Source organism: Armigeres subalbatus, chromosome 2 (genome assembly GCF_024139115.2).
Source record: "Armigeres subalbatus isolate Guangzhou_Male chromosome 2, GZ_Asu_2, whole genome shotgun sequence".
NCBI classification, from domain to species: domain Eukaryota; kingdom Metazoa; phylum Arthropoda; class Insecta; order Diptera; family Culicidae; genus Armigeres; species Armigeres subalbatus.
In genome coordinates this window covers 397,181,111-397,205,399 of record NC_085140.1, presented here as the reverse complement: position 1 = coordinate 397,205,399, position 24,289 = coordinate 397,181,111, and the positions used below count along the sequence as shown (strand labels likewise).

At 37.0% G+C, this 24,289-nt stretch overlaps 2 protein-coding genes across 5 annotated transcripts in view; one reads left to right on the top strand and one right to left on the bottom strand.

Moving 5' to 3' along the window:
• LOC134213250 (serine-rich adhesin for platelets) overlaps positions 1–24,289 on the bottom strand; it is a 427,675-nt gene that overhangs the window by 199,597 nt on the left and 203,789 nt on the right. The gene's annotated exons all lie outside the window — the stretch shown is intronic.
• On the top strand, positions 19,405–21,360 carry LOC134217497 (uncharacterized). Its single transcript, XM_062696268.1, has 3 exons — positions 19,405–19,534; positions 19,596–20,882; positions 20,937–21,360. The coding sequence occupies exons 1-3, from the start codon at positions 19,481–19,483 to the stop codon at positions 21,276–21,278; spliced, it is 1,683 nt and encodes a 560-aa protein (XP_062552252.1). The 5' UTR covers positions 19,405–19,480; the 3' UTR covers positions 21,279–21,360.

The window sequence follows — 24,289 nt, the reverse complement described above, 5'->3', positions numbered from 1 at the left end:
TTGCAGTGAAGACGTCATACCTACACCGAAACTGGGGAACACCACCCGGCGAGATAGAAAAAAAGAGAAGCATGTATCATCCTGCAATAGTAATAGATAAACGCAAGGTTCCAATACACTGTTTTTCCGGAGGATTTTGTGATAGAATATGTGTCTGGTGTTATCGGAACGCATCAGAACTCCGGATGCTATGAGTACAACGAGCTTCCATTGGCGCCCCAGGTCTTCTAAACCGGGTGGTAAGCCCCTTCGGTCGTATTCCGGGCATCTCGGTGACACCGACCTGGATTATAAGTCCCAACAGACCCGCCATCTCAGGGGCTAATGCCACTCCAAAGCGGGTGACAACTTCCACTACTGCTAGCATTTCTCCCTGTCTGATGGCCCAAATATCACCCAGGATTGACCACCTAAGGCAGTCCCTTACACTCCGACTCTTAACGTGCCTTATTCTCTTCTGACCAGCGAAGCGCAATTGATACGCCACCATCCTAACCCAAGGGATGGATCAAGGCTACTTTCGCTTCCGCTGGATATCCAATTCTGCCTTCGATGAAACAACCTCCTGGTTTTTGAAACAACCTAACCAACCTGAAACTGTTGACTGTTGGCTCTAGATTGTAGCCCACCAGCGCTCAACCGTATCTTATCAGCCTCTATGGATCGTTCCTTAGGAAGTAAGTTCATCCGGAAATTCGTGACAATCGGGATCCTTCAGTTTAGCGAAGACATCCTATTTGTTGAAACCCATCTCAGAAGTACTTAGCATTCCTATTTAAATGATGGTTGTCTATCTGTCTTATGCAATGCTTCCATGAGTGACATCATCGGCCCTTTCTCTGCTCCTTCTACTGGGAAACATGAACGCCTGGGGAGGTACCAGGTCGGTTCTCTGTAACGTAGGCTAACAATTGACCTGCAAAATCATACCATTTCCAATTCGTTAGAGAATCAAGCCGACCAAACCTTTCCCGACCAGTGGCAGCTCAGCCATGACATTCCTATCGCAACTAGAAGCGTCTCTTCCCGGGGTATCCAAGATTGATGACAGGCCGGAAGACGGTTGATGGTTGGTTGATGGAAGACGGATTAGGGGACGTCTTTCAGAACGCCTTCGAGCAGGGAAACTCGCAAACCTAGTATCCCTCGATACATCGAAGGCTTTCAACCGTACGTGGACGCCGTTGGTGTTGAAGCAGCTGAGCGAATGGGGGTTTTCTGGCAACATTTGGCTTTTGTCCGAAATGTCCTCATGGAACGTTCGTTCAAAGTCCTTATCAGCAATCAGTCTTCGGAGATCTACCCCGTATGCCCCATCGGTCGGTCCTAGGGTGGTCGGTATTGGCCATTTTTGACAAATACCGGTATTCGGTATTTGGTGGAGTCAATACCGGTAATACCGGTAGAATACCGGTTTTTGTTAAAATTTCACGTATTAAAAGGAAAACTTTTGATTTGGATTTTGGATGAAAAACAATATTTGTTGACAAACTTTAGATGTTAAAATCATTGCATGTTGAGCTGGGCTAAGCGAAACTTATGTAGACATTATATACTGAGCGACTCATCTCCTAATCCGCATTGGATTTTGTTGGCAATGTTTCTAACTATTGAGAATGCTCTCTCTGATTCCGGATTTGGACGAATGGTTCCAAGACCGTCAAAATGCTTGCCCATAATTCCTTCAGATTCATAGTAGGGGAATTCCTTACAGATTGCATGCAAGGATAATGAAAACAACGTATTTGCCACCAGCAACGCAAGTGTTTTGCTCTGCTACAGTCCCTTCACAGGTTGTCCTCTAACCGATAAATTAGAAAAATTATCCATAGAGGCATATTCTTCGTTCTTCGTTCTTCGTTCCGATCGTCAAGTATGGTCGTTGTCACAGTTTCAACGGTCGCATCCGCTTTATTAATCAAAGTAGCTCTGGATGCCTCGAAGAAAATGCCAAAATCGTTTTTGATTAATTGCTTCACGGCAAACTTATTCAAAAAAGCAAAACAGATCGGCGTATTTGGATCGTCTCTCTTGGATTCATTCCTCAAAAGCATCAAATAAGTGGTGGATATTTCTGTGGCTTGATTTGATAATTGTTCCAACATGTATTGCAGCGCCCCGTCTGCTTCATATAGAATGCTGAACTCACAGCCGCTTGAACAGGTTCGAGGGGTTAAATTATTTCACCAACCGCCAAACAATCATCACTGAAGGTAAATTTGGATCCGTTTGAGCATAGATAACGTGTTATACCAGCGTGCATTGGCATCAGCCACTAATTCTCTTTTCCAAATTTAAAACTAACATATTTTTGCAGATAATCGTTTTCACATGTGATCGCCGGAAAAGAACTATTACGGCTCGTCCTCGTACATTTTTCATAATTTCATACATTGCGGAAAATGGTCGACGATGTCAAAAATGTTTATTGAAGAAAACCCTGATTAATCCACCTAGCAGTGATGATGCCTTACTCGTGCATTATAAAATATATTGAAAAATCACATTAGAAAGGTCAAAAAGCTCTTTGGGGAATAGATCACATTTTTTCGATCATTTTAATATTTTTGCCTTGCCACCATTCAAAAAATTGTTCTTTAAATTTTCAAGGGGACCTTTGGGGAAAAACAATGATTTTTCATTAATTCCGAAAAGCAATGATCGGGCCCATTTCCAATAGCAAACAATTCCCCGTCAAATGCAACTTGTTGCGAGTAAATCGGATAATTCTAAGTTCTAAAAAGTGTGTCTACAAAATTTGTACACATACACAAAAAACAGACGTCATCTCAGTTTGTCGAGCTGAGTCGATCGGTATATAACACTATGGGTCTCCGGGCCTTCTATGAAAGTTTTTTAGCAATCATATAGCCTTTCGGTACAACTTTGTTGTACGAGAAAGGAAAAATGCATATGTTACAAATATGCGATCGTGCGATAGTACAATGATTAGCGATAGTAAATACAATGATTAGCGCAACGGCGCGTTTTGAAAAATACATATGGATTAAAATTTGATATGTTTCCAACTTTCCTGATTCCCACGTAGTGTTTTTTCACCAATGTAATATTAAAGTTTAATAATACTAGTTGTATGTCATACATTGATTTTGCATCCCTTTGTGTAATAATTGTACAAGTACATTTGTGAAAATGAAACCAACAATTCTCGCTTAACTTTTCAAAAGGACCTAAGTAACATTTTTTCCATGAATTAATTTGAGTACTGCAATCAAAAGCTTTCATGTTGTTCTGTTGATTGCGCTATTCAAATTAATTCATGAAAAAAATGTTACTTAGGTCCTTTCGAAAAGTTAAGCGAGAATTCACATAAATATAAATGAAAAAAGCCGCATAATATGGAAATAAGGAGGTGTATGAAATCACCCATATTCCCAAACTACATCATCATTCCACCCAAACCAAAAAGCAGTGGCTAACTGCACGCCTCTTCTTCCTTCCAAAGCATGAAACAAAATGGCAGCAAACGTAACGAGCGCACGAGAAAGCATGTACGTAGGTATGCGATTTTTATTTCCAACGATGAAACTCAGGCTACTGACATCCTATTGTTTAGCCCATCGCCAGATCATAGCCAGGATGTCCTGGGCTATAATTTTTTTTCATACTGCGTTTCAATGATGGCAGCGGTCTATGTCTATTGATGATGATGACACCGCGCTTGTCACCGGGTCGATGAAACTTTTACAGCTGTGTTTATGCGAGCGGATGAAGTCATCGGCTTCGGGTCTCTAGCGCGTGTGTGTTCGTCCATTAGTTTTCGTGTTCCACATTTGAAGCTTTGGAAAACTTTGCTTGAGAGGTTAGCAGCATGCACGGAAGCCTCAAAATACCCATTAATGGGTATTCTAGTACCCATTTTGAAGAAAAGCGGCATAACTCATTTAATGAGTATATCGCGTTTACTCATTAATGAGTACTCCCAACAAACTTCATTAAATGGGTATTTTCAACCCTAGGTATTTCTGTAGAAAATGGGTAAAAAACCCACATTTATATAAACGAAAAAATGAGGTTAGGATGTGAAAATCTAAAATAATTTAAAACAAACCCGAATTAAGTTTCTCAAATAATGAACAACATTTTATTTATTTCTATCAACACAAAACATAATTACATGTCAAACAAACAGTTAACCTATACGGCGAGCCTACGGAGCACCTGATTACAAATTACTTGGCACAGTTTGGTTTTGGTATCCCGGGATGTGGCGGATCGCCTGGAAACGAAAGTCCTCGTGTGAAATCCTATCTGAACCGCTCAAAGTGGCATGCACCGGCTTTATCCATTAAGCACCTGCTTCCCTATGTTGTGCCTTCCTCATCCAATGGGTCTTGTGATGGAGGAACAGCAGCATGGGAGGCACTGCGTTGTGTGATCTGAAAAGTACGGTCACAACAGGTCACAGCCAACCAGAACTGAAAGAGTGCCTTGTTTTACTTACCTCTGTATCTTGTGTGAATATGAAACACTATTATCATGATTCAAGAACACAAGGAAATTAAAAAATGCCGGATATATACATTTTTTTAAGTTTTACTACTTTCTGAATGGAATAGTTAAGATGGCGATTTCGCGTTTCAAGTTTTTCTGTGCGTACAATTTACCCATTTTCAGTACTAATAATCGATCTCGTTAATGGTAGAAAAATACCCTTTTTGTGTTTTCGAAAAAATACCCATATTTTGACATCTCAGAACAATTCCAAAAAATGGGTAAATTAAAGACTTTTAATGGGTATCTTCAAGCTTCCGTGATCAATAAAGCACGAAAGAAGCAACACAAACATTCATGCTGTCAGTTATATACACGGTGCGAAATTCATTCACCGCATGCAGAAATGCTACACCCTTCATTTGTTTTACTCAATATTGTGCGGTTACTTGCTAAGTTTTTTTTTAAAACTTTATTAAAGTGTTATTTTAATCTCCAGATTATGTTCAACACCGTACTTGCTAAATGAAAACGGTCGGTTAAAGTAGCTGTTCCTTAAATATTTCGTTAAAGTAGTCGCTAGATTATTCGCTGTTGGTTTGAGCTAGACAGAGCATATGTCAAAAAAAAAATAACCGGCAATCTGCGGTGTATTGTTCGAAATGAACGTTTATCAGCAATGGACTTTCTGCTGTACTATAGATCTCGCATAATTTATCAAAAGGACCTAAGTAACATTTTTTTCATGAATTAATTTGAGTACTGCAATCAACAGAACAACATGAAAGCTATTGATTGCAGTATTCAAATTAATTCATGAAAAAAAATGTTACTTACGTCCTTTTGAAAAGTTAAGCGAGAATTCATGCAAAAATTTTACTTAGGTCCTTTTGAAAAGTTAAGCGGGAAATGTAATAAAATGCGTAAAGCCAAAATAGAACTTTTTGGGAACTTGCAAGTGTTCTGACTTTTGTAAATTTATTGGTCAACGTTTAAGAAGTGCAGTTAAAAGAAAAGTGCATACTTCAAGACAAAATTTTCAAAACGACTTATCTGCTTTTTTAAACAAAGATTCAAACGACGATTTGACGAATCTGATAGCTCGCCCACGCAAACCAACACCATCAACAGGTAGCGGAAACCTTCACCTACCAATTAATGGTGTTGGTTTGCGTGGGAGTTCTATCAGATTCGTCAAATCGTCGTTTGAATCTTTGTTTACAAAAGCAGATAAGTCGTTTTGAAAATTTTGTCTTGACTTAGTTTTTTCAAATTTGATTCAGACTATCTTTTGAAAAGGGTCAAACTTGTTTTTACTGATTTTTTCAAATGGATATAATCGAAAAACGACCCTTCCTACAAAAAAGTGTTGAATGGGTGACTATCGCAAAATCAGTCAAACTTTCTAATAAAACTTTTTGAAAAACTCAAAATTGAACCCTACACTAAAAAAATCGATTTAAAAATTAAAAGTCGATTTGCAAAAAACGCTCTTTTTTGATTTGGACAAACTTTTGTCTGATTATGTTTCCTACCAGCCGTTCATACGTCGCAAGCTGGGCACTTTGAAGGGAAAAAATTTCTAACAAAACTTTTTCTTGACGGAATTGATTTTTTCAGTGTCTTTAAGGGGTGGATTTAACATATGTATACATAATATACTCATATTAAGTATTCATGTACAGTCAGGCAGAGTACAATGTTTTGGTCGTAACTGGTCGCAACTAGAAATACTAGAATAAGAGATCGGCGAAGACGCCATCTTGGTTCCAATCGAACCGTCAAAAGTGGTTCCATTTCGACTTGTTTACTTTTTGCTTCCATAAGAAGCAAGCAAAAAGTTCAAGTGCTGCCAGTATCATTGTCATGATTTCATGCATTTTCATACGTTGCCATTTCGACAGTTTTTCACTACGCCGGTCTCTGGTTATAGGGTGGCTAGTCGCAACTAAAGAAGCTAATAATGGAATATAATATTTTTTTGAAGATATAAACCCCTTCTTAATATTACTCTTAATTTAAAAACAAACTATATTTAGTGACTAAATTAGACAATGTATCATAAAAATAGATTTGCTTGGGGTTCTATAACGATGGCTTTCATTGGTTTAATTTCAGATGAAAATACACTGAAAATAATTCCGACAAGAAAAAGTTTTTGTTAGAAAAACTTTTTTCCTTAGGAGTGCCCAGCGATGTATGGACGGTTGGTAGGGAACATAATCACCTATCTTGAGACAAAATTTCATTCAAATCAAAAAGGGTGTTTTTTCGCAAATCGATTTTAAATATTTTAAACTGATTTTTTCAGTGTAGGGCTCAATTTGGATTGTTTCCGATATTTTCACTAGAAAGTTTGACTGATTTTGCGATGGTCACCCATACAACACTTTTTTGTGGGATGCGTCGTTTTTCTATTATATCCATTTGAAAATATTAGCAAAAAAATTTCAGCTCTTTTCAAAGGATAGTCTAGATTAAATTTGGAAAAACATTTTTGTTTTCATTTCGGATCATGTGATTTTTCATTTCTCATTTTTCATTTCTTACTTATTCTTACTTTTCACTCCTCACTTGCACTTCTCACGTCTCACTTTTCACTTCTCACTGCTCACATCGACCCATAGGGAAAGAAATGGCAGAAATGATTATAATTCCCGTTTAACTTTTAAAAAGAACATATGTCACCTTTTTTCATGAATTAATTTGTGTACTGCAATCAATAGCTATTACATTGGTCTGTTGATCGCAATATTAAAATTCATTCATGAAAAAATGTTGCTTAGGCCATTTTGAAAAGTTAAGCGAGAAATCTTAAAATAGGTACTTTTTAACTCATTAATGGGTTTCTATGTTTCTTTGTGAATGTAGTTTTTTTTCTCCCGTGTAAGTTGTGTACTCTATGCTATCAGTGTGCCGGTTTCGAATAAATTGTGTCTTGGGAGAACATAACCTAGGAAATCGAAAGCATATTTATTACGAAATAATGATGTCTCATAACTCTTTGAATATTTACTATTTTTTGAGAAGTGCCATCATTATGAAACTCAATAGTGAACAAGAAGAAAACATTCCCCATCGAATGCAACTTGTTGTAGCAAAATCGATTCAGGTTTAGTACTAGAAAAATTGGCTAATGTTTCAATGTGCACACACATACGCACACACACACACGGACACACACACGGACAGACAGACATTTGTTCAGTTTGTCGAGCTGAATCGAATGGTATATAATACTATGGGTCTACAAGCGCTCTATAAAAAGTACGTTTTGGGAGTGAAATGAAAGCCTTTCTGGTACAACTTTGTTGTACGAGAAAACAAAAAGTCATTCGCAGTTTGACAGATTGCTAAGAGAATGAAGCAACAGGTATAATTAATAGACCTGTGCAGGAGTTCATCAAATTCACTCAACTAATGATGGATTTAGATATGATATGCGATTACATGCAGTTCAGCTGATACATGTAGGTGAAAATTATTCAAGATTTTCTATACTGACAGCAAAATTTGAATTACCGAAAATACCGGTTTTTTTCGTTTCTAATACCGGTATTTTCGGTACCCGAAATTGGCCGGTAATACCGGTATTACCGGTTTCGGTACTACCGGTTAGACCACCCTAGTCGGTCCTAGCAGTCACACTCTTCTTGGTCGCAATGGGCGTGATGTTTCAATTTCTACCGCCCAAAATTTACACCTTTATATCCGCCGACGAGATCCCTTTGGACGATGCCGGAAACACATTTGGACGGATTCGGATTCCGAAATAATCCACTGTTAGCACCGTACCTCGTTGGACCACTTCGGTAGGGTTCTCTTTGACTACCAGAACGTGCGTCCTTAAGCGCGTCTGTCGTAGAAGACCCCAATTGTCAGACCAGAGCATCAAGTTAGGGGAACTCCCAATCGTCGGTCTATCTAGAATTCCTCCCCCACTGCCGTGGGGTTAAAGTCAGCAATAAAACCAGGAATAATTTGATCCAAACTCAGTCCAAGCCTTACAAGACCAACGCCGGACGCCTGCAAATAGGACAGGCTCTAGAGGTAGGAAATAACCTGCCTTGACCACCGTAACCTCATCGATATCCTATCGCAACCCTTCAACCAGCAGCTTCTGGATTGCTCCCTCAACACCTGCCAATTCAGCCTGTACCGAGGTTGGCATCCTATTATTCCACCATCGAGTGCTGGCAGCCGCCTACCGCAAACCTGCCACATTCGCCTTTTCCACATCTGGAGTTTGAAGGATCCCTCTTCTTATTGAAGGCAATCAAATCCTGCGCACGATAGCCGGCCTCCCAAATATAATAATTTGAACTGCAAGTTTCTACTCAATTTTTTTTACACGATTGTCCATATACGTAATCAAAGATCATTGGTTTTGTTTTAAAACAGGTACCTGCTCTCTGTGGCATAAATAATTTGTTCACAACTGATGTTCTTAATCATCCGAGAAATCCTGGGAGTAGGCTTGTAGTAAAAACCCCATTACATTTTGACAAAATAGCCATTTCATTTTGGCACTAAACCATTCGAATTTGCCAAAACAATTTTGATTTTATTTTTTATTTTTGAAGTTGTATATAGACCGCGTAAATCTTATAATCCTCGATTTCGGCAACATAAATATTCCGAACGTGTTGTCAAAATCGAATGAGGTCTGTATATCCTCCAGTAACAAAAATATCAATATGTTTTAAATCTAAACAACATTATTATTTTCATGAAGTTTTCCTGTGTTTAAATTGTTCATTCGTTGATTTGATAGACTCATTTGCCATTGGGAGATATTGATGGCTAGTTTTCGTGACTCGAGACTGAATCGAGATCAAATATAACAAATAAATAATATGAAAAATAAGGGTTTCAGGATTTTTTAAATGTTAACTATAATATAGTGGATGTTAAATATTGCAGAAGATCTGAACCGAAAGATTAACTAACAAAACAAAACCAATAACAGTGAGACAACGAACAGAAGTTAACATGTGACAGGCAGAAGATAAAGAAAAATATTTTGGTTGCTCTCCTCGAACCCAGAGATTTTCTGTCAACTCAGATCTAGCTGATGAAGCTTCAGAAAACTTAGTTCAAAAATCCACAAAATTTCCAACCTTTCAAACGATTAAGAAATGTTCCACATTCGAAACAGGCCGATAGATCTCTGGTTACGCGTGTAAATCTACTACTACTAGGCCTTACTACAAGAATTTCTTGGATGACCACAAACAAATGTCATGAACAGGGATGCCAGATTTGAAGACATGTCTTCAATTTGAAGACATTTGAATCTCTGTGAAGACATTTATTTCATGAAGACATTTTGAAGACTTTTCAAAATATTTGAAGACTTACCTTCTTATTTAAAGATAGGGGTAATGACGGCTTTGGCAGGTTTTGTTCTATTATTGTCAGGGGTTTTTTATGACTGATTATGCTCAAATTTGGCCCAAACATTCTTTGCATATCAAAGAATATTGTGGCCAAATTTCATAAAATTCGGTCGACAAAAACCCCCTGCCAATAATAGAACAAAACCTGCCAAAGCCGTCTGTTCCCCTACTTGAAGACAATCAGTAAGCCAGCGAATAGAAAATATAATTTGATTACTAACTTATAAATGTTGCGACTTCTAAATGCAGATAATATAAATATTACAAAAGTTATACATAATAGACTAATGTTTCGGGCTTAAAATTTCTAACGTAAAATCACATTTACACTAGCCGGTTGATAAGGTTGTTAATTGCAACACATTTTAGACGTCAAACGTTATGTGCTGGTTAAAAAATTCCCGATGGCAGTATTCGTTTAAATTTTCCTTGGTAGCATGGCGTTTTCGAAGTGTCTGGTTAAAAGGTATTTCGATCATTGTATCAGAACGCAATGGCTGCTCTAATTTATTTCAAACGCCAAAAAAAAAACAGAATTCTATTATGACTTTTTGGCTACAACCATTTTTTTTTAATTTCTTAATCCATTCTGGAATTCTTATTGAAATTCCTCTTGAAGTTCCTCCAGGAATTCGTCAGAAATTTTTCAAAAAAATTCTCCAGAATTTCCTTTGGAAGTACATCTAGGAGCTCCTCCATAAGTTCGTCCAGAAATTTCTCCGTAGGATCCTTCAAGATTTCCGTCGGAAAGTCCTCCAGTCGTTCCTCCAGAAATTCCTTAATTTGTTTCTTCCACGACTTTTCCAGTAGTTCTTCCAGGAATTCATCTGCTTCTTCCAGGCATTCGTTCGGAATTTCCTCCAAGAATCCCTTCGGAAGTTTCTCCAGGAATTCCTCTTGATGATGCTCCAAGAATGTTGCCGAAAGATTCTCCAATAATACCTCTGGAATTATACTCTGGAATTTCTCTGATATTTCCTCCAGGAATTCTTTCGGAAATTCCTGCAGCAATACCTCAGGAAGTTCCTCCAAAAAGTTATCCAGAAGTTCCTTCGGAAGTTTCTTCAGAAATTTCTTCAGGAACTTCACTGCAAACTCTTTCAGTAATTGCTCAGGAAAACCCTCCAGGAATTCTTCAGGAAAATCCTTCAGAAAATCCCTCAGGAATTCCTCCTGTAATTCCTCCGGAAGTTCCATTAGCATTTCACCTGGAAGTTCCTCCAGAAATTTATCTGAAAGTTCCTTCAGAAAATCTTTTGGATGTTCCAACAGCAATTCCTCCGAAAAATTCATCAGGAATTTATCCTGAAGTTTCTCCAGAAATTTCTTCAGAAAATCTTGTGGAAGCTTCTTCAGGTATATATATTCCGAATCCCTACAGCCAATTCTTTAAAAATAAATTCAGAAGAATTCCTCAAAGAAATTCAGTTAGAAAAATCCGTTGGAATTATATTTAAAGACTCATTAGAAAAAAATCCAAGGGAAAGTGATTGCCCTTACTCATGAAGAATAAAAAATATTCTTTTGAATTCTAACTATTTGAGTGTTAAAAAATAAACGATAAACAAGGTGATGATTGAAATTATAAACCAATTGGATTTTGAAAATTTTTCACTGATAATCATAATTTTGATATTGAAGACATTTGAAGACATTTTCACTCGACTGTGAAGACATTTGAAAATATCCCCTGGCATCCCTGGTCATGAACGCATTTTATTCTATGTCCACAAAGGGTATGTTTTACATTTGAACCAAACCGATAGTTTTCTAGTTACGCTATAAATCTATATGTCATGAACACATTTAAATCTATGTACCACAAAGTGCATATCTCACAGTGAAAACTAGTCAATAGATCTCTAGTTACGCGTAACTTCAGGGAAAATAACTTCAGGGTTTCTAGGATCACCATGCCCAAGCCCACGGTATACAGAAAACAAGGTAGGCTCGTTAGGAAGATGACACTTTGAATGTGACGCATATTTTATCGCTACATGTTGGAGTACAAATGTAAGCATGCTGACACCGTAGAACATCGTCTCGGTTCAGCTTGGGCGAAGATAGTAGTGACGTCACATGTTTACATTCAAACTGAATGTTTACATATGTGATGGCCTGCCTTGTTTTGTATGCCGTGGCCCAAGCCCATGTATCGTGAATGCATTTTATTCTATGGGCATATTCCATATTTGAAACAGACTGGAAAACGTAGTAGGTTGCGCTTCAAAGTAGACGCAAAAATTTACGTCCGTCATTTTTCGGACAAATATTTGATCCGATTTTTCAAGAACTATAAAGTCGCTGTGTCATTTTTCTCGATTTCAAAATTGAATAATAATTTTATTGATGAAAGTTTTTCTTACACTAAAATTTGTCTACAACCATAGTGTGACAGTGAAAATCCCAAAATAGTGTGAAATGAAAGAATTTTACTACCAATGAAATATTACCGTTAAAAGTTATAGCCAAAGCCTTTGAAATATTTAATATGCGGTGCGAAGAAGATTTGAAGACTTCACCCGAGAGGCCGAGAGTAGATCGACGCTCACTTCCAGCAACCTGACCTTCTTCGTCAAATAAATAAGTAACATCCACAGTAGCAGCGGCAGCACCTACAATAGAATCAGTTTTAGCCGAGCACTTTTTGATTCGGCACCCAGAAAACGCTGTCACTCCAGTTTTCGCCCACCTGTTTTAGGGTTTTCAATTCTCGCGATGGCAATGAAGATTCTTGATTGGGTGTCTTACCCTACGTTGCATCTTATTTTAAAAAATGATCAAATTGTCATATGTCATATGTGGTTTTATCTTGCCAAATAAATCTATTTTTTGTATCACATGAAATATTAAAAAACAAATTTAACAAATATAGCAAAAAATGACATGCGTATTACCATCCGTTTAATTACATGGAATTTGCTTCTGTTATTCACCCTTATTATTGTTTACGTACGAACGCGCTTTCTAACGAAAGCTAATGCGCATTCTCGTTTACGCCAGCAAAATCAAATGGAGAAACGATTCGAACGAACTGTATTCGTTCGAAAGTTTCGTTCGTCCGTAAACAAGAATAGGGGTGATTATGTTTCTCTATATTTATTCTATTTTCATATACGATAAAAATTATGTTTAACATTATACAGTATAAAAGAAACGTTTGTACCTACACTATGTATAACCCAATAATTGTTTCCAATATGGCTATTATACTAAACATACAAATTCTTTTTCATATCCATTTATTCTGTTCTCATATCCATTCTTTATATCGATTCTTTTTATAGCTTTTTTAATACGCTATGCCCAGAATGTTTGGCCTGAAAAAATCCTGATCAAGACAGAGAACCCGAATATTGATAATATATATATTTTGAGTGATTCGCCAAATGATGAACGGCTAATTTCTTCGTCTATTGTTAAACACACGTGCATTTTTTATGGGAGTTCAACAAGAGGTGACATTCGGCGGATTCCCCTACTTCCTTAAGCTTATTAACGATGAGCTCTGTTTAAAGCTCGAATGGTAGTTGTACACACTGTACAGCTAGTAACGATTTTCGTTAAGCTAAATAGTCAACATAACCATAGGTTATATGTTAATAATTAATAATAATTTTTCGCATATACATTTATTTTGATTATCATTCATTGTTTTATTTTCATGTACATTTCATGCTTGTTATTATGTTTGATACTGCCATCCACTTTTCCCCATCCTTTCAGGATTCAAGATTTTTTATCCTTGAACGACTTCGGATATATGGTTCATAATGAAATATACCCTCAGGATAGAGTTCTATATTTGTGCCGGTTGGTCCCTCAATGATCACAGCAATCACTGCGCGCGGACGGCTGCTGCTAAATTTTGCTGTCAAGTTTTTTCACCCGTTTTTGTTATTTTATAATTATGTTATTGTATAAACTACTTTTTTTTTTAAATATTAAGTGTGATTTTAAATATTAAGTGCAGTGATGTGGTGCCTACGCTGGTTGCAACCCATTCATCCAGGTTTCGGATACATTCGGTGAGAGGTTCCAATTTTATCTCTTTTTTGTGTTATTATGTGCATCTTTATAATTATTAAATCATTGTAACATATAATAGTGCCTTTAGGCTAATATTTAGTTGGGATTATTGACTAAATGACTTGACTCTGATTTTATCGCTTTCGATACAGAGAAAGAACAAGCTTGCATGAGCGTTCTGTATTGAAAGGATATGCGTAGATTTGTTAATGGTTTGCACCACAAATAGATTGTAGTTCACCCAACTAGTTAATCTCTGGTTTTATTTTTTTATGTCTAAATATTGAGTTCGGCATTTGAAAAATTAATTATTAAAAATAACAAGATGCTTTAACAACTTTTATAACACAGTGTTTGAAAATAGTTTTCAAGAAATTCTACCCGGGTAGAGGAGGACAGCAAAACAATAACAATTGTTACTTTTATTATATGCATGACTGAATAGCAAAATTTGATATAAGGTTGTTTGATATAGTTGCTAAAATAGAAAAAGTAATGACAGAGATTGTTCGAGCGAATAACTTATGAATGACTCATTTTGGCATTGTAGTATCAAACTAATAGCAAAATATTTGCAAAAAAGAAAATACTAAAATCAGTTATTATTGATATGTTGAAAACCCAAATGATGATTGAATGACAAATTTGTTGTGATAGCAAAGTTTATTTTCATTTGTTGTGCTGCTCTCCTTACACAACACATGAATAACGGATTTTGATAAAATAAGAAAGTGTGTTTGTTATTTTATGTTATTCATGAATAGCATACAAGTAGCAAAACCTGATGTCACAGCAAAGCTTATTATTTTTATGTTATTAGTTTGATTTTCGTCTCTACACGGGTATACATTCAATATTTTACCCTTCTGATGTATTTCCGATTAGTGGGAAGTATTACATGAAATATCCAAAATCTGATTCATATTGTTCTTACACTTATGTGTTGTATCATATTTGAAACTTTATATACGTTCTGGGGGAAAGGCCCATGTTAATTTTGGCTTAATTCTTGTCAGCGATTAAACAAATCAATTCTATAGTCTTTAAGATGCAAGAATTTTTTAACGAAGGAAAGAGCTTTCCGATCTAATCACCACCGATTGTATGTCGTTTGTCTCTTTTATCCTCTGCAAAAGTATTAGTGCAACTCTCAGCGATAGCCCTAATATTCTCAGTGGCTGTTTGCCAATTTTCTTTCTTCCTTAAATGTACGATCCGAAAGAATGAGATACTTTTCCATAGCAATCAATTTGTTACTAAAATTAGGGTTTTTATAGCAGCTACAAGTTACATATATAACAATTTGTTCATTCTTTGTCAATTTAGTTTACGGGAAGCATGTACTTTGTCCATCTTGTAGAGTACTCACGCATATTCATTAGGAAAAGATCATCGCTACCGCCTATTGGCGGTTATGATTTTTATCTTTGCCGAAATTTCTTCTGTAACCAATAAGGGAAGTGACTATTGACATGTATTGGGAGGTGGGTGGGGCAATTATTATTTGTTTTTTTCTTTCTTGTTTTAGAGAGCGAGTATTGGCGCTTAAACCTAGGCTAATTAGCCAGGGCAAGTCTAATACCTTGTCCCACCCCAAGAAGAAGCAACACCATGGAGAACAGAATGACATAAATTGCTAAGCATGGTCACTCCCATCGTTTGTTCAAACTTATTATATTATTTGCTTATGATGATATTCCTAAACCATATTCCCTACCATATATCCAACTCCTTGACATCTATGAGAGCGTCGGTGAGGCGCTGGCTTCTCGTTAAGTAGATGTCATATCTTTATTTCCTTCCCTTCCCTAGTAACGGAGAAGATGGGCGTGGCCAGCAATGGTAGCTTTCATGATTCATCATTTTTTACCTTCAATTGGGTGCTACAAATCCCAAATAGTAATCTATAAGCAATTGGGGTAAGAAAGGTAAAGAATATACATGACAGCTATCAGTATGCAATCTACGAAATACTCCGTTACCACGCAACGCAACGCAACGCATAATGAAATATACCCTCAGGATATTCATCGAAAGGAAATTTGGTGAGCTAATTCCAATATATCTTTTAAACAATTTATACTTGATATTGATTATGAAACCATTATATGATACCATAAATATATAAAATAACCATCAGGGCACCCGATTGAAGCGATTTGGATAGGAAGAGTGGAATCGCCAACTTCCTATTGTTAACATCTCGTGGATAAAGGGCGGGCTCTTCTCCCCATCTATTGGGTCAATCTGAAAAACGAGGGCTAGATTGTATTAGTGTATGTACGAACTTTCTTCTGGAAGGAGATTCTCTACTTATCCCGTGGATTTGCATAATCGTCTGTGCTTAAGGAACCACCCACCCATTTTGGCCCTTCATACAGGAGTTTGATGAAATACATACAATAGTTTAATCATGATCAAATCGTTTGTCAGATATGGCCAGTGCTATCGGCAGGTGCCTTGCTACAATAGATGGTAGTATCATCATCATCATCATATTCCATATTTGAAACAGACTACTAGATCTCTGATTTTACGTCTAGACTTGAGGGCCTTGATTTATTGGATGACCAATGACCATACCCATATGTCATGATCGCATTCTATTCCGTTTACCACAAACGGCATGTACCATATTAAAAACAGGTCAGTAGATCTTTGGTACGCATGTAGACCTTAAGGTCTGACATCAGGGATTTCTTGGATGACCATGTCCATATGTCGGAAATGCATTGTATTCTGTGTACTATAAAGGGCATGTTCCACATTCGAAGCTGGTCAATAGATATCTTGTTACACGTGTAGACCTTAAGGCTTGACTTCAGGGATTACTTGGATATTCATGGCCATATGTCATGAACGCGTTCTATTCTACGTACCATAAGGAGAATATTCCTTATTTGAAACTGGTCTGAAGATCTCTGGTTACGCGTGTAGACTTTAAGGCCTGACTGCAATATGTTATGATCGCATTCTGTCCTATGTTACACAAAGAGCATGTTTCAAATTTAAGACAGATCGATGGATCTCTAGTTACGCGTGTGGACCTTAACCCCTGATTTCAGAGAATTTTTGAATGCCCATAACCAAATGCCATGAACTCATTCTATTATATATACCATAAAGGACATGTTCTACATTTGAAACTGATCGATAGATTTCTGGTTACTGGTTGACTTAAGGTATGACTTCAGGGAATTCTTGGGTGACCATACCCACTAGGGTGGTTCAAAAAATCGATTTTGCTCAACAACGCTCATTTGATTCTGTATCATGTTCTGAGTATCCTCCGAAAATTTGAGCTCATTTGGATTAAAACTGATTTAGCACAAGCCGCTTCAAATTTGCATGCAAATCAGTATGAGGAAATTTATTTTTTCATTATACTGATTATGGTGCTTTCTCATTAAGCGCAGGTTAAAAAAAAACCTACATAGCTAAGGGGAATACTCAAGAGCTTTCACTCAGCGAAAACGGCATCCTTATTAATCGTTCGTTCCTTATTAAGTAATCGAGCAAACTTGCAAACTTGGAACGGCTTGTGATAAATCAGTTTTAATCCAATTGAGCTAAAATGTTTGGAGGACACTCAGAACATGATACAAAATTAGATGAGCGTTGTGGAGCAAAATCTATTTTTTGAACCACCCTAATATCCACATATCATGAACGCATTCTATTCTGTGTACCATAAAGAGCATGTTCCACATACAAAACTGGCCAATAGATCTCTGGTTACGCATGTAGACCTCAAGGCCTGACTCAAGGGATTCCTTGGATGACCATGACCATATGTCATGAATGCATTCTATTCTATGTACCATAAAAGACATGTTCTACATTTGAAGCTGGTCAATAGAAATCTGGTTACGTGTGTAGACTTTAAGGCCTTACTTCAGAGAATTCTTGGATGACCATGATCATATGCCATGAATGTATTCTATGCCAATCTAACAATCTCGTGTAAAATGAAATTATGTAAAAAAAATATGTGAAAATAGAATTCGGTGTATTCATTAGTTATGCTTGTGGAAGGTCCCAGGTTTGACATAAGGAACACTTTTCAGCTCCCTTCCCGCACCAGAAGCTTCCTTAACACTGGCGAAATTAACGACAAATGGATAACAGAAACAATTTCAAAATTCTCAAAAATGAAGATTTAAAAAAAATTAAAGGAAAAATAATTTATCGAAGCACATAAAACTAAGATATGTAACAGAGACCTTATTGAACGTTTGAGTTATCCTACCTATCGCAAAATTTTGCATTTGTGTAGATTTGTTCTGAGTTGTCTATATTTGGTATATTTAGCTAATTAGATGAAAGAGTGGCTCAAAAACATCCATTGTATAGATCAACAAAGGGAGATCAAGTCTCCCCAAATTGTCTGATTGCATACACTGCCGAATTTAACAACTCTAGACCAACATTTTAAAAGGGCGTAAGAGCCAAAATTTATTCCTTCTGATTCTTTGTCTACATATATAGCTATATACGTGAACGTAGAATCAGAAGGATTTAATTTTGGCTGTTACGCCCTTTTCAATTGTTGGTCCAGAACTATGCTCGACAGAGGCTCAAAAACTTTAGATAGAAACATTATTTTGCTAACAAATCCTCTGTAATCTTTTGTGTTTATTTGAGAATTAACGATACAGCTAGTTGAAATTGAGCTCAAAGCTGCACTTGCAGCTTTAGAGGAGTATGTCGAAGCGCAATAGTCTGCCGGGAATACCTGCCAATACCCTTTTTTACATTTAAAATATTAAAAAAAAACAATCAAAATCGATTAACAACCATTTACAGCCATCTTCAGACATAAATAACATATTTCTAAGCGTTTGTGCGAAAACCGCGTCATATTCTTTATATTTGACTGCAATTTGTAAGGGGACTATATTTGACTTAAAAATTATCCCTACTCTCCCATACAGAGACCGGCAAAAACCCGATAGGATCGTGTCTGGTTGGTAAATCAAATTCAAGGTGAGGTAGGGTGTTTTGTCAGATTTCGAAGAAGAAATAGGGAGGAAAGAATGGGAAATATTTAATTTGAATATGGCGTACAAAAAATCAGTTCGGCTGTGGAGAAATATTATTTTAGGTCGAGATCGCGAAACCCAACCATCGCTAGTCCTCATCTTGCCAAACATAAATTGTCTCCCATGTCAAAATATTCAACTCCATGTGTAATTTGTCCAGATCAATGTCAATTTATGCTTTCTCATTTTCTCCGATATTAACTAAACAAACCTAAATAACTATAGCATGCTGTCGTTGTTTTCACTTTGCTGCAGCAGCCGAAATCAACGATAAAGGTAATCCGAAAGAAAATGAAACTGGTTTGACCAGGGTAAATATAAAAATGTGATTCTCTTCTTATTGTCTTGCTTACATTAATTGATTACCCACGGGTTTGGGCGTCTTAGCTTCTTCAACCACGAATCTTCTACTTGTTTCTTTAGCTGCACAGATGAGACTCACGTATCATGAGACGATTATAACCCTAAGGAGTACGATAGGTATCTCTGGACTATTAAGTTGCTCGTCTGCTCGGAGAGAATTCAGTCCATGAAGAAGTATCCAGCAGGTCAGTCATGACACGAAAGTGCAGTGGCATTGTGCCACTAATTCTGGTCGCTTTCCTTCAGGTATGTTAAATCGAATTAATTTCAACTTTGATTTCAATTAATTGGTTACACTTGTTTTCAGACTAATATAGTCTCGGCAGATTTCGGTTTACCAACGCCAGTTACTGGAGGAGCCATGATAGCATCCAGTGCCAAAAGCATCAACATTGTGTTCAATGCAATGAGTTTAAATCTGCGAAGATATAATCTAGAAAAACAAACCGGGCCCCTCAGATCCTCTAGTGAGAAGATTGCACAGATGGCCAAAACGATTGCAGACCTAGGAAAGCTTGTTGCATCTAACGTCACTAAAGCGGCAAACGACAGAATCACACCGGTCAATGATCTGTTCAGCGCATTGCATGAATCATATAAGCAAATGAATCGGTATCTGAAATCGGAAGCGCTAGTTTCAATAAACTCGCTCAACGATAGTGTCGCAACTAATGGTTTGGAAAATGCATTAGATGGGGTTATCGGAGCTATGGCAAATGTGACTACAATAACAGAAACTTTTGCGCGCGCAATTAGTAAAACGCTACAAACTGCCGAAGGAAAACCAGTGGCTCGCGTCACCGTCAATGCAAACATCCCTCCTGGTCTCATAGTATCGATGTCAAAATCTCTCGAACAATTGAAAGAGCAAACTTCCATTCTTTCCAAAACAATCGACTATATGCTGAAAAATATTGCTGTTCTTGATTCCCACATGGTTAAGGTAAATGCTACTGCCTTAAATATGGAGCAAAAAATTAATGCAACCTTATTGAACCTGGAGCAACCATATCGTGCCGATGCTGACTTTATTGTCAGAAGATTGAGCATATTTCATAACAATATCAAGACTGAACTCAGCAACTCTGTCGCGAAGCTAGCCGTATTTCAATCAAATCGAACGCTGCTCAATCTAGTTGATAGTTTTTCAGAAGCCTATACGAAGATATATTACTTTCTATACAATCGTGAGCAAACCGATGTAGAGTACATTCAAAAAGCCTACACTGGAATAATATCCAACATGACACAGCAAACGAGAAATCTTCACTCCAATTATACCGCGGAAATGCAGCAACTGGAAATTCGTCTCGGTTTTCAGTATCTCAACCAGAACGCAAACTTCGATTACTGCTTCAGCAACCATCCGAACCAGTTATTCAACGCTGTCAACACCTTCACCAACACCGTTATCAATTGCTTAAATAGAGAGAGGAACCGCCAGGGACGATTACCGGACGTTATCGATAGGTTCCTCCGTCAAACGGATGCCAACGCGGAGGATTTCGGCTTCAACATCGCCACCTGTGCAACGTACTCGGGTTTTGCAAACTCACCTGCAGTCTATATGCAAGCGCTTTCTTGTCTCAATACGGTATGCTGTTATAAATTATCAAGATACAAAATTTTATCGTTTTGTTTATTTTAGACGCTCAGCCACGCGGAAAGCTTCCAGCAAGTAACAGGCCAAGTGCTCGATACTGTACTGGAGATGTTCCAAACGGAAGTAAAAGGCAACAGGTTCCGTTTAGGCGATTGTTTGGAGTCCCGCGGAAATGAAGGATTGTCGTTGATCAACAGTTTGCACCTAGAGATTGAACGATGCTTGTACAGCGAGGAAAACAAGGAACAAATTAATGTTGATGTGGAACCAGATGGTGAATCGAAGGATATGGAATTGGAGAAGCCGATTTTGGAGGCATCCGGCGACAAGCCCAATGAGGACTATTTCTATGGCGATCTTCCCGAGGATATATTGTCCAGCTATTGAATAAACTGGTAATGTTGGTGGAGAAATGTTTTCAATTGATAATTATGAATAAATGAAAAACGTTGGCATGCCATTCCTCAAATGAATCCCTCTTTATTTCAGAATCGATTAGTGCACTTAAATTAAAGACCTATAGTGACTAATAGTTTTTGAAATCTTAGCGAAAAATGGATTTCACGACAATTAAAAAAAACGCGCGGATATGGGAATGTAAAATAAAACTACAAGAGACAGCCCTATGATTGGCTGTACGAACTGTAGACGTAGAATACAAATTTACTATTCAATGTGTGGCCGTATCTAATACAACATCCACAGTTTTCGTACCTTCAAATGATAAGAAACGTTTTTATTTAATCATTATTAAGGTACACCGGGCTAAGTTGAAATGCCTTTTAAAAAAAAATCACCTTTTTATAAATTCTGAATCCGTTTGCGCTGTCTGCTAGTAGTCCCTAAAGGTCACACACAAAAAAAATGAACAATCCTACCATTTTTTTGTAAATATTTTATATGTGGAAATTATTTTCTTATATAGGGAAAATGTACTGGTTTTGGCCACCTTAGTGCCTACCCGACTAGAAGGTCATATCAAAATTATATCAACCTATGTTATTATGTTATACTAAATTTTTATAACAAAATTTGTTAGAAACATGGTGCAGGATGTTGTTAAAATATCTAAAATTCTATCAAAAATTACACTACTGGAAACAAAAAACTATCATATTTTGTTACAATTTTATCATAAAAATAACATATTTTGTTAGAAATTTATAACAGAATCAGATATAAAATATATTGTTTCTGTGCACTTGCAATTTTTATAGTTCATGATAGGTCTCCAGATTGTTATCAACAATCAGAAATTTTTGTTTTTTTCTAAGCAAGAATATTTTTCGAGAACATGAAACTAACAACATTACAAATAAGACAACCTTTTCAAATAATATCAGCGTTGTGATATCTATAGCTGGGAGACTTAACTACATCTATTTTAAATGCCTACTGTTGGGCAATTCGGTGTTAAGCATTTTTTAAATCATATTATGATAAAATCCTGATACAACATTTGAAAGATAATTGTATCAAAATAAGTTATAAATATCACAATGTGTTAAAATTGTGTTCAGTTCCTGTTATGCTCTTCTAGTCGGGTACCCAATCAGGAGAGAATAACAAATTTATATCATATTGTGTTACTGAGTTCAACAGTTTTTCTAACATAGGCTGTTATAAACTTGATTCAGGATGTTGTTAAAATAACTAAATTTTCTAACAAAACAATAAAACATAACTAATTCTGTTATAATTTTGTTAAGAAAAAAATGTGATAATAATTTATCATAACTCGATTGTATCAACGGTTGTTACAAATAACTGATGTTGTTCTTCTTCTTCTTCTTATTAGCATTACATCCCCACACTGGGACAGAGCCGCCTCGCAGCTTAGTGTTCATTAAGCACTTCCACAGTTATTAACTGCGAGGTTTCTAAGCCAAGTTACCATTTTTGCATTCGTATATCATGAGGCTAACACGAAGATACTTTTATGCCCAGAGAAATCGAGACAATTTACAATCCGAAAATTGCCTAGACCGGAACCGGGAATCGAACCCAGCCACCCTCAGCATGGTCTTGCTTTGTAGCCGCGCGTTTTACCGCACGGCTAAGGAGGGCCCCTAACTGATGTTGTTACAATCATGTTATAATCTTGTTTTGCCTTCCTAGTCGGAATTTGGCCAAACCTGAAAAATGCACATAGATGATTCAGTTCAATCAAAGGTAATTGCCCATTTCCGGGGATTAAACCACCCGACTTGGACGTTAATTTACAATGTTGTGAAAACTCATATGTGAATATGTACGTTATGTGGAAGATATTGATTTGGAAAATGTATTGGAGGTAACCACTTTCCCTTGCGAGCTCAAGATTCCCAAAGGTCCGGAGGTCCTCCGTAGCTTAGTTGGTTAAAGCACCAGTCTAGCGTACTGTAGGGTCATGGGTTCGAGTCCCATCGAAGGGAAAGTGGTTACCTCCAATACATTTTCCAAATCAATATCTTTCACATAACGTACATATTCACATATGAGTTTTCACAACATTGTAAATTAACGTCCAAGTCAGGTGGTTTAATGCCCGGAAATAGGCAATTACCTTTGATTGAACTGAATCATCTTTGTACCAAAATGTGTTGTGGGTGACAATGCCTTAATTTCGAAGAAAACCCGCGTTGTGCTACACATTTTATTTATTATGCTAAACAATCTCTCAAAATACCAAAACAAGCCCTTCGATTGGTAGTTTATTCAACAGTTAGGAATGTGAATTATTCAACAAGCAATATGCAATTGTATCACAACTGTGTTAAGATTTTTTCATCATTTTTTTTTTAAGTTCAATACAATATCCGCCATTATGTAACGGGCTTGGTGGTCATATGGCTACCGCTTCTGCCTCATACGCAGGAGGTCGTGGGTTCAATCCCAGGCCCGTTCCATTTCTCCTACTTTGTATCTTTTCATATATATCTCATGCTCTAGCAATCGCTAGAACTGGAAATGGGCTTTTCATACCGTTTCCATCTTCTATCCCTATACCTACCTAGTTCTAGCAGGTTACTGTTAGAATTCGAAATCTAAATTCGAAAAAGTTCGTTTCGACATGCAATACCACCAGTTACCGCCAATCTAAAACACAGTTACCGCCAATTCAAAACAATTGCAAATACAAAACACGTCGACCCGACATACGATCCAGTCAACGATATCACCGAGCCACACGGAGACCAAACATCAACAATCGATAATTATCATTATCGAATCAAAACAAGGAGTCAGAAGAAAACACTTTTCACCATCTATAAATATCAGCAACTATCGGAATGTAACAGTCAGTTTGCAATTAGCTTAGGACATAGTCAGTTAGTGATTAGCTTAGGATTAGGACAGTAGGATTAATAAGTGAATAAAGTTATTTTAGGATAGTAATTCGTTTAACTCACCACCCT

Bases quoted from the DNA above. Each gene is read 5' to 3' on its own strand.
- LOC134217497 (XM_062696268.1), top strand. From the start codon at position 19,481: ATGACACGAAAGTGCAGTGGCATTGTGCCACTAATTCTGGTCGCTTTC. The intron at 19,535-19,595 runs GTATGTTAAATC...ACTTGTTTTCAG, and splicing joins TTCTGGTCGCTTTCCTTCAG to ACTAATATAGTCTCGGCAGA. The intron at 20,883-20,936 runs GTATGCTGTTAT...TGTTTATTTTAG, and splicing joins CGCTTTCTTGTCTCAATACG to ACGCTCAGCCACGCGGAAAG.